The following is a 12,499-nucleotide window of genomic DNA, read 5'->3' on the forward strand; positions in this document are numbered from 1 at the left end:
CTACTGCTTTTAGATTTTTATTTCTCCAGTTTTATACATCCGAGAGTAACAGTAATAGTTATCAGGTGTATTAGTTTCGCACGAGTTATCGTTCCTGGTTACGAAACTCTGCATTCCTTAGTGACAACTTGTAAACTCACAATAAGCGAGATTTGACGTGAATGACACATAAGGTCATCGTTAATTGTTCAGATCTGGGTCAGTGTGCTGCTCGGGGCAGTGATGGTCAGGTCGAACTAATCGTTATTCATAAAAAACGCCAAATTGACCCTACTTCACACAAACTTAGAAATTAATCGGTATTTTTCCAAAATGTCCGAAAACTGCCATCTTCCTCGGCATAACCGTTCACAAGTATTTAGCATACTTCTGGAATTTACATCTTAAACTCCGTTGCAAGATAATTCTTGATGCATTTGATTTCCGGAAAGCGTTGTGATACTTGAAATTAAGCTGTTTACGAAATTATGGCACTTTAGTATCTTTAAATATGTTCTCTCAAAATACAAGAATATCCCAGAATATCGTATTTATGCTGTTTCAAAACGAATTCGTCAACCAGAACAATCCGTTTTACAACTAAAATCCGTTTTGTTTACTAGAATGGCCGATACATCATTTATATTGTACGGAGATTTTCCATCATAACGTGTCAGAAATTAATTACTACTCCAAGTATTAATCTAATTCTTATCTTTTCCTCTTTTCAAAATTGCCTGTATATATGCCTTCATTCGTTTTGTTATGCCTATCTCGTTTATAACTTCTACATTTCCTTTCTCTGAAATACATAAGACACATTTTTAATTCGTGTAACGTAAAACGTCCTCAGAAAACGTGAAACGTCAACCAAAAATGTAGCTCTGACATGCATGATATATTCTGAAATTAGTTGACCTGCCACCTAAAAACACGGTATATGGATAATCGTTGAAAGCTGGCCACATTTCTTTCTCTTCTTCAGCCAGACTGACCATCGTCCTGTGCCTGAGGGGATCCAAGTCCTGTCGGCGTTTGTCAACAGCGGCCTCTGACATAAGTGTTACGGCGAAGGCCGATACACATAAATTGGGGTCCCTGGGGCGCTCAGCTCACAGGAAGATCTATATTTTTAACGCAGTGAAGCTTTAAAACTTGAAGGTTACAAATGTCATACTACATCAGATCAGATGTACTGTTTCAGGTCTGCTCGCTGATGAAGATAAATAGATAAGAGGAAAATAGACATAAATATCTTTTGTTTGTTTTGTTACTGTTTTTTGTTTTGGGTTTTTTATACACTCAATACTATTTTCAATGGCAAAATAATTAATATTGACAGAATTTGGAAAATACTAAGGGGTAAAAAATGATTATAGACGTAAGTTTCATGTTAGTCTGATGTTGCCAGGAAGTCTAGACCAGTCAAAATATATTTGAACCCGAATTAAAAACAAAATGAGTTTGTCGCTTTTCTACAAAGAAAATTGTTTTAAGAAATATGATATATATATAACTCTTACAGTCATATGTCATTTAACCATTCGTGTTATCATTAAGTACGGCATTGTTATTGATGACGTCAGCGTCATGATACCCGTGTTATTGATGACGCCAATGTTATCGATCCGTCAATATTATTGGGAGAATGGGGATTTTTTTTTAACAGTAGAATGTCGCTTTCCTCCTTAACTGACCATAGCTGTTTATTGAACGCTAAACAATACAATACTTAACGAAATACATAAAACCCAGGCGTGTGAAAATCATTATTCTAGAAAAAAATGGTGAGCGGTTTTTTGACAATATCTAGAATAGAAAGATTTTCTTTGTTACTTACAGCGCCAGGTAAAATTTGCTGTGGGACCCGACAAACGGTTGCTCCCATGCTTACACGCATGCGTGATTTTTAACAGCTGAATTCTCTGCTACTGTAATACAGATGTTGTGTCTGAATATATAAGTGGCCAGCCGGACTGGACTGTCAGTCGGTCGCACGCTTTACCGACAGCCAGCCGAACAAAATGAAAACAATAGCCATCATCGGAGCTGGATGTAGCGGCCTGACTGCCATAAAGTGTTGTATAGACGAGGAACTGATCCCTGTTTGTTTCGAAAGAGAAAATGACATCGGTGGATTATGGAATTACAAAGAAAATTCAAAAGTAGGAACCGGCAGTGTGTATCGGTCATGTGTTATGAACACCAGTAAAGAAATGATGGCGTTTAGTGACTTTCCACCTCCTGAGGATTTTCCTGTTTTCCTACCACACAGATATGTCAATAACTATTTTCAACTTTACGCGGACAATTTCGATTTACGGAAATATATAAAATTCCGTACTATTGTCACCCGGGTGGTCCCGTCTCCGGATTACGATCAAACTGGCTGTTGGGACGTGACGTATTGTTCATGTTCTGGATCAGACTTCGAAAAAGTTACCCGGAGATTCGATGGAATTTTGATCTGTACTGGACATCACACTTTCCCGATGACCCCGGAGTTCGAGGGAAAAGACGGATTCCAGGGAAAGGTGATGCACACACATAGCTACCGCTCCAACAAGGATCTCACAGACCAAAACGTTCTTGTGGTCGGTAAGTTAATCAGTGAACATTTTCTTTCGATTTTCTTTTTTTGTCACGTTGATATATTTCACAGTAGACACTAAGGTATCGTATTTGCAATACTAGGCAATTGCACGATATTTTCACGAACCCTTCTAATATAAAAAAGCAACAAACCAAAACACAAAAAAAAATCCCACAAAAACAACAAAAACCAAAAACAACTAAAACAAACACAAACAAAAAACCGTCATATACATAATTAAACATTAAAAAACGACCGATACCGTGTTTCCGAATCAAATTAACCTGCTATATCTTTTTTAATATTTCACTTCACAAATCGTGTGATGCACTAAACTAAACATCCTCCGATACACCCCACTAAACATCCTCCGATACACCCCAATAAACATCCTCCGATACACCCGACTAAACATCCTCCGATACATGCCACTAAACATCCTCCGATACACCCCAAAAAACATCCTCAGATCCACCCCACTAAACATCCTCCGATACACTCCACTAAACATCCTCCGATACACCCCACTAAACATCCTCCGATACACCCCACTAAACATCCTCCGATACACTCCACTAAACATCCTCCGATACACCCCACTAAACATCCTCCGATCCACCCCACTAAACATCCTCCGATACACCCGACTAAACATCCCCCAATACACCCTAATAAACATCCTCCGATACACCCCACTAAACATCCTCCGATACACCCCACTAAACATCCTCCGATACACCCCACTAAACATCCTCCGATACACCCCAATAAACATCCTCCGATACACCCCACTAAACATCCTCCGATACACCCCACTAAACATCCTCCGATCCACCCCACTAAACATCCTCCGATACACCCGACTAAACATCCTCCGATACACCCCAATAAACATCCTCCGATACAACCCAACAAACATCCTCCGATACACCCCACTAAACATCCTCCGATACACCCCACTAAACATCCTCCGATACACCCCAATAAACAAGTCAAGTCATGTTTACTGAACTTATTTCCTTAACAGATTTCAATAAATTTGATGTAAATTGTGGGTACTGGTATGGCATATGAAATTGCGTATTGTCATCTTATATATTAATGGGGTTTAACCCGATACACCCCCATAAACGTCTTCCGACAAACATCCTCTTTTATAACCTACGTTCTAAACGTTTTTTAAAAGCTTATTCCCAATATTTGAATCTTTTCTGACTGTTTTACGTAATCTGTTTTTTATAGTGTTAATATATTTATCTATACTTGTAGTTCAGAAAATATAAATCAATCAATCAATCAATTCTGTTATATCACAAGTACAAGTTTATAGTTACAAAGTGGAAAACATAGTTTAATTTCGGGATAAATCATCTTAAACATGATAAAATATAAAATGCTAATACTGTATACCTGGTAATTTTCGTCTCCGTTTAATTTTTGCCATTTTCGCCCTTTGAAGATAGGGCGAATTTAAGATGAAGGCGAAAATTTCAAACTGACTTTAAGGATTTATAAGCCATAGTACAAGGGCCAAGTGCAGTCAGATCACAAACATGCCCTCTTATTTTTCCACTGTAAAATCACGTACTATTCTTAGCATTTTCAATTAAAAAATGATACATACTAAGTTATTTTAAAAAATCAGTCATTTTTTTTTTTAAATTATGTAGTCCGGTCATGATTAAAATGAAATACAGAGTGGTATCAAATTCCTGCCATGGAAAAGACTAATTTTATGAGTTAACCGTCGCTTAATTGTGGCTTCCATTCATGTACATGTGAACATAAATGATCATGTTTGCTGAAAATCACCCATGCATACCCGATACTAATTGAATCAGCAGTGACTAAAAGAAAATCTGAGCACAGGTAAACGTTCTTTGTTTCACACCTGATTACATTTCACATATCATGCTGGTAAGACAATTGGGGAACTTGATAAGTCCCGAGTGGTCCGATTGCAACTGTATTGAGAATTCCGAACGGAATTTTTCGATTTTACAAAAGATGAAAAGGATATTTCTTGAAAATCATTTAGGGGGAATTTAAAACGGGGCGAATATGTTTTGTGTTGCTCAAGGGCGAAAATAATTGGGGCGAAAATTACCAGGTATACAGTATTCTGAAAAAGAACTGTTACATATATATGTCATTGGACAAATCGCTTATACGTGACTGATGTTAAATAGTGATATTGACTAGCAAACCAGTAAATAACAGATAAAAGGTTAATAACAGCACCGCTGATTATCATAAAACAATTATGGACTTTTTAATTGGTTGATATGCTGTGATATTAATCAAAAGGAAATATATTGACCGAGGCGAGGTAAAAAGCCCATAATTGTATAATATCAATCCATCTTATTGGCCTTGATGAAAGTCGCGTTTTAGGTTGTACGTGGGTGGAGAAAATAAAATAAAATAAATATCCCTTTGAGCTGTTTTGGTTTCCTTAAATAGAATTAAACTATACCTATTCAGATCAGAATGACATGACTGGGTCATGATCGTATTCTGTATACGTGACATTTGTTTTTTTTTATTTTATGTTTATTTTACAAGACATTAACAATTTACATACAATACACAATGCTATTCAGGGTCGGCAGTGTTTACATCATAAACAATTCTGACAGGATTTTCTACCAGATGTTCTCAATATAATCAAATAACGATATCCAGTCAGTGCATTGTTTCAATTAGAAAAACAGAAAAAAAACATTATTATGCCTGTGACGTCATAACACTATAGTATCGTGAAATTCCATTTCTAAAGATACGCACTTACTGTCATTCGGAAGTCTCTGTTTGTAACTAGACACACAAGTAACTGCGCATTAGATACGAAATTTAGTAATAAATAAATTTCGTATTTGCCGAATAATGAATATAAAACTATACCATTCAGCTGTCCTGTCCTTGTAATCAAAAGGGGGCGAAAGTGTGAAGATTGTCAAGTGAAAAAGAAAGGGAAAGACGAAAAACACAAGTATGAATATCACATTTAAACGCAAAAATAATTATAGATACATGCACACATTAATTCATGAATGATGAATTTTAAACAGCATCATAGTGCTTTTCGTTTTTCATGACTCGTCAGTTATGTTAAACCTTTTTATTCTATAGAAAAAACTCTATTTCATATATGGTGTGAAAGGCTGGACGATGACTGATATAGTGTCAAAACTACACGGTATATGTATTTACCATGATTGTTAACAGACACACTTATACGTACACTTCTCTGTTACCACTTGAACAATTTCAAACTTCGGGTAGCACTATATTTACCTGTGATTACGGCCATAGGTCATAATCAGATGCAGCCCTGGACGGATGTGACACACGTGTCACACTATTATTTATATGTATTGACTTGGCATTGGACGACGACGACATTTTTACAGTGTTACTTTAAACACAACCCTGTAACAGAAATAAAATACAAATTTCCATTCTTTCATTGTTTGATATGATTTAAATTTTAATTATGCAAATAAGATATCTACAGAAGTGCAAATACCATATCGACCGAAATGCAAACTCTGTATGTTAGTCATCTTAATGTAAAGACATAGTTCATGGAAGGGTTATACAGTTGATACTGTGGTGAAGAGTGCCATTCATTACGGACCAAAGATCAGTTCTTTCATCCTTCTAGGACTCGTCAAACGCTGTGGAAATACAGTGTATGTAAGAGAGGTTAGAAAAATGGGAAAAAAAGGTATTCGAAGGAAATATGAGAATTGCAGACATCCTTCAAAAATCGCTTTGATAACAATGTTGTATATACTGAGTATATATATATATATATATATTTCTGCTACAGGAATTGGAAACTCCGGAGCAGATATTGCTGTTGATATCAGCCACGCTGCTTCACAGGTAGGTTGTCATTTACGATTATCTTACTTCTGTTGTACGCCAAATCAAACTACAAAATGACGTTCCTTTTGATTCTTTACAAATTAAAATGCTACAACGTAAACATATACGATCCCCAAGCTTGCTTGATGTGAGTAATTTAGTCAGTGCCACAATGTGAGTCTTGATTTCCGTTTTCACTTACACATATAACTAGAGTATTCACAGATGATATTGGCTATTACATAGGCTTTTGTATATTTTTTACCAAGCTACAAGGAAATATTTCACAAAGCAATTGACATTTTATCTTATGTACCACAATAACATTGGTAGAACTTGCAGATGCATACACATATTAAACGTTTTTCCTTTTAGAATATAAGATATATTTAAAAAAATTATATCTAAGATAGTTATTAATATGTTGAGTTTGGTCAACATAGTTATCACAGACTACAGTCCATTGGAGAGGAAATTTCTTGAGATCTTCTCTACACCTTAGAAACTATCTTGGATATCTCAGATAATTTTTAAATGGACAATAAGCCATCATTCCAGTCAATATTAATTATACAAAAGACAAACAAGATATTAACACCTTTCAATATAAATGGAGAGCTAGATACAGAGGAGCCAAAAAATAAATTAAACTCAGTTATACAACTAGTTCGTCTTTCTACGACTCGTCAGTGAGACTAATGGCTTACAATGTTGATACGTAGCCGGCGATAGAAGACACCGATTTAGGGCCGAAGAAATTTAGATGGAGAGGCCCTATAGCCTGATATCATAAGTGAAATAAGTTGTAATGATCATTTTTTAATTATCGGATTTCAATTAATGTTAAGCACATGACTATGTATGTTGCGCAATAGAGTTTAACATTCATTGAAGCACGTTGATTTTGTCTCCACCTAGCATCATCTGTGCCTTGATCTTAATAAAAATAGTTTTCAAAATGAGGTCTGATTATCCTGATTGACGGATTTTGTGGCCAATGTCGTCACTAACCTATTTTTCTCGATGTAGTCGTGACGTTACTTATATTTATTTTGTATTTACATGGCAGGTTTAAATGGCCAATGTTTATTCTTCTGGAAGACCCAGCTACAAAAATATTTACATTCGGAATGGTGATAATCGGTAATTCACGAAAATTGAGAAACCCGGATATAAATGACATTTTTTTGTATAATGGTGCCCTACCCAGACCCTACTTGATACATGCTACCCTTGTTTGTGGCCTATTTCAATGTTAACAAGCATGATACTAAACCAAAAAATATATTTACTTTAAATAAAAGGATTCGGTTTTAATGATTTCACACATATGTATGTTTTCGGAGCTCCCTTCAACAATGTAATGTTCAAATCTTTTCTTTTTATTTAACAGGTGTATCTAAGCACGCGCAGAGGTGCATGGATCATTAACCGGAAGGGGTTTTGGGGACTTCCGGCAGATGCAATGGCTAACAGTAGATTTGCATTCATGCTACCAAAAAGCGCCCTCCAGTGGGGAGTAGAGAAAATGTCCAATTTCAACTTTGATCACAAGAAATATGGCATTAAGCCAGCTAACAGGTGAAGCTACTAACATGAGGTACCCTGTATCTTACTGTAGATTACACGAGTACTATGTGAGGACTATTCGACTCTTTAGCAATAGTAATCGTGGTATACATTTACTCCTTTAAAATATCGTCGGAATATATTTATTCTTATCAGCCACAACATAAATTAAATTCAATTTATTTTTCAATTAAGTTATCAAAATTAAGGATATTATGCTTATCGTAGAGATGTACAAGTTACTTTCACGTTTCTTTGAATTAATTTACGTAGTATTTTATCCTTTTTGTGTTACTAATTTTAGAGCCTTGCAGTCACATCCCACTATAAACGACGAACTTCCACTTCGCCTGTTAACCGGATGCATCAAGATAAAACCAAATGTACGAAAATTCGCACACGACAAAGTCTCGTTTGAGGACGGGAGTTCAGAGAAGATCGACACAGTTATTTTTGCCACTGGATACAACTACACGATACCAATAGTGGACGAATCCATTACGAGGGTGAAGGAAAATGAAACCTGTCTCTACAAGTTTATGTACCCTCCCCACCTGCAACACCCTACTCTAGGCATTATTGGACTTGTCCAGGCGATCGGAGCTGTCATGCCAATATCGGAAATACAATGCCGATGGTATACAAGAGTCATAAAGGGTGAGATTTGATTTTTTTGTTTCACTTTTAATTTTAACAAGTTTGATTTCTACATTAAAATGAATACAAGAACAGTCATAATATATATCATTTTTCTCCAATTAGTAAAAACGAGTGTCTTAATAGTTTCTGTCGAAAACGATCTAGTGTTAAAAATGTTATCATAGTTTTAAATCAACAAGGTAAAATTAATAGGCTATATAGAAATGTTGAGGATATGGATCTAGTTTGAAAACCACTGATTACTAATTCTAATCAAATTATATCAATACAAAATGTTTATAAAGCTACGATGAATTGCCCTACCGATAATTTATTGTAATAAGCTTAGGTGATTTGTTTTATCAATAATTGACCAATTAAAATGCTTCTCTCTCGCAAATTTGGACTATTCAAGCACTTATATAACGATGAAAGATATAGTATAAGCCTCAGTTGTTAAAACATATATCAGTTGTAGCGGAAGTGACACCTGTTGGTGTCGTCTGCTGGTTTAGTTCTACCATCTCGGATAATTATTATATAATAATTAAACCTTCAGTATTCTACATGATTAAATATATGATGAGCGATGAACTAGATAATGATGATTATACAGAATACGTGAAATTTTGATAGCTCAGATACGAAAAGCAAAAATATCAAATTTTCTTCAAATTTCAAAATACATGTTTAGATATCAGGTTTTTTGGAATGATAAGACAAAGAAGCGGATAAAGGATTTTTTTCTGCTTTTATAAGGACTTTGCAAACTTCCTACGGAAGCGGAAATGATGGCTGACATTGCGCGAAAAAGAGAGACGGTTGCTAGTGGTTACTACACCGCTAAACGCCACACAATCCAGGTAGGTCACAATTATCGACATTAACTTATATAGAAGGATATTCCCCGTTTTTCAGTGTTTAATATTATTCTACAGCAGTCGATCGCGTATTTGTTGCGGAGTAAAATCCGGGTTTGCCAAACCATTTGCCGTTTGTGACATCGCTTTTGTTGGCGTAATCATTTCTAAGAGAAGAGAGTCCATCAATAAAAGCAGATTTTTTTTGAAAGACTGTGTAGAGTTAGTTAAATCATAAGAATTAAGTTGAATATATTTTTATGTTTTGGACTTATAACACAAAAACACAAAACGGAGTGTACTCTCACCATCAAACGCTACGCGTTTTATTTAGTGCACATTCCGTTTTTTGTGTTAAATCTCCATAACATAAACTATATGTATAATTTAACCCCAAAGTAACTCAAAAACATGAAGACTAGCCACGATTGATCATGACACCTTTCGTACAAGACGATTCTACCACAAAGCTCATTTGAGTGTGAAACAATTACTTGAAACAAAGTTGAAGAAATAACCTCGTGAATATATTATGTTTGTGTTAAGTTGAAATATGTTTTCCTTTATCTAAAGACATTCTGGATTGACTACATGGACGATGTTGCTGAACAAATTGGCGTGAAACCCAACTTACGGCGAATGGTTTTTGAGGACCCATATCTAGCCCTGAACTGTGTTTTCGGACCTTGCCTTCCTGCACAGTATCGTTTGGAAGGCCCAGGAAAATGGAACGGTGCCAAATCATCTATCCTAAATGCCATGAACCGGTATAGCGCCTCCATGCGGTCAAAAGTTATGCCAAAGAATCATAGTTCGTCCGCTATGAAAAACATTGACAATAGTTCAGCTTCGACTGGAAACAAGATTATTGACCTTTTGACACGCATTGGGATCAGGAAGCGTAACTCCGCTTTGACTCTAGACAAGAATGAACACTCGTCACTGATAACAGACACCACAAACAGCAATATTGCGACTTTCCCAACATTTCTGAAATCCTTCTATACTATTTTTATTGTTATGTTCCTGTTCTTTTGTGTGTGTGTTGTTTGAACTTTGACAGAATGCTACGGATTTTTCGAATGACGCGCCATGTATTTGCCAATTTAATAAAATTATCACTCAATAAGAGTAAGAAATGTCCCATTTTAAAGTTTTTTTCTTAGAAACTAGCATTGTTTGGCAAACGCATATGACTTGAATTGATATATTCAGGGATACTGCGTCGCGCTTAACATTTATCTGTCTGTGTGCGGCAAGCCGTCCTTATTTTTTTAGAATATGTTTTTAGATAATGTCGAATTTGCTCTTATTATGATCACTCTCTTGTCTGTTTTCCTAAACGTTTAATGATGTATGTGTACTGACATTTTAGCAATAAAGCAATTAAATTGCAAATATTAACTTTGAATGGAATATTGATAGTTTCTGGAAATACTTATTCAGATGTATTAAGAAGTATATTCAGTCGTTCCGTTCATAGATCGAAATATAAATATATATATATATATACCTGTATATATTGTGTAAAATGTGTTCAGACATATGTATCCATTATACTCATGCACAGTAGTGTCTTTTAAACTTGTGGAATGAAATAACTTTTTAGAAGATCATGTAAACTAAGATAACATATAAATATTTGTATTGTTGCAAATTCTGATATTTTTATTCATTGAGGAGTAGTGAAGCTTAAAACTGTCCCATTTTTGATGTTACCAAAAGGCAGTTGTTAACTAATTTATAGTTTTTTTTTTTTTTTTGTAATTTTATCTCATTCTTTTGTTTCTCTTTAACGGTTTAAATATTCCATTTTCGTTGTGTTTTTATTTACTAATTTTTGTTAACGCTACACCAGGGATACGTTATTTAGGAAATGTATACTAGTTTTTATTATGTCTAAGTATAAAAGAGTGCTTTATGAAAACAATTTTACAAGGTCGAAAATACATTCATGCACATAAATTGATAATAATGTTTTCCAATACTGATATCAAAGAACGAATACATTATTATGTGATGCAAATGATGAGTATTATTGTTTTAAGGTGATATCAACGTTGAATTTACATTCTCAAGTAAAATGCCATCAAATACTTGTAATACATTGTAATACAACCGTAGTACAAGGGAGGTAATCACATGTTTAATGTTGTTGTAAAATGGCGTTTGTAATATAGAAAGTGGTGTAATATTGATTAATTGTTGAATATACGTTAAATATTTCTTTTCGCAATTGAAAATTGAAGATTTACTATATAGTGTTTTACGGCAGGAATTGGTGCATCAATACATGTATAAGATTTCGCTCTTCCGTTGGATTTAATCGAAAATGAAGATCGCTATGTAAATAATAAAGATGTATACCATTTAAATATATTCAACAATTAGCTCGCACTAAAATCTTTTGATCAAAATTAACGAAAGGGTTAATCTGACGCAGACTTAATTGATTTTGTTTAATTGTTGGGTTTCCTCGGCGTAAAAATGTATTTTTTTTTGTCTGAGGTTTTTAGTAATATAAATTTCGTCGTCGAAATACTAAGTTCTGTACGATATGAAGTCAGATATTTTCCGAGTTAAATTATTTACCAGGCAGTTCTGTTGTAATTACCCCGTTTCTTATTTGAAGAGTGTTACATGACCTTGATTGTTACCTAGATTTACACGAAATGTCGTCGACGAATAATCTTACTCTTCCAATGCATAATTCCCTAAAACCTTTCTTGGGTTTCAATTTAAATGACTAGTGTGTTCATATTTTGTTTCCGCTATGTCGATATTGAGTTAGGATTATTAGCATTTCCTTGACATATCTTTAATAATAATAATTGGAATAAAATAAAGGGAGATAACCATTCGATTTATGTTTATTAAAACGACCATTACTTCAATTTACCATTTACGAAGCTATGACCTCTTAAGTATTTGACAAACAGATGAAATTCGACGTTGTTACCCACATTACATGATTATTATATCAAAT

General features: G+C 34.7%; 1 protein-coding gene across 1 annotated transcript; it reads left to right on the top strand.

The window, feature by feature from the left end:
• Positions 1-1,918: 1,918 nt before the first annotated feature.
• On the top strand, positions 1,919-12,392 carry LOC117332713 (dimethylaniline monooxygenase [N-oxide-forming] 5-like). Its single transcript, XM_033891719.1, has 6 exons — positions 1,919-2,577; positions 6,408-6,463; positions 7,839-8,026; positions 8,319-8,671; positions 9,413-9,516; positions 10,087-12,392. The coding sequence occupies exons 1-6, from the start codon at positions 2,004-2,006 to the stop codon at positions 10,564-10,566; spliced, it is 1,755 nt and encodes a 584-aa protein (XP_033747610.1). The 5' UTR covers positions 1,919-2,003; the 3' UTR covers positions 10,567-12,392.
• The last annotated feature ends 107 nt before the right edge of the window (positions 12,393-12,499 follow it).

The sequence above is a fragment of the Pecten maximus genome, chromosome 8 (genome assembly GCF_902652985.1).
Source record: "Pecten maximus chromosome 8, xPecMax1.1, whole genome shotgun sequence".
NCBI lineage: Eukaryota > Metazoa > Mollusca > Bivalvia > Pectinida > Pectinidae > Pecten > Pecten maximus.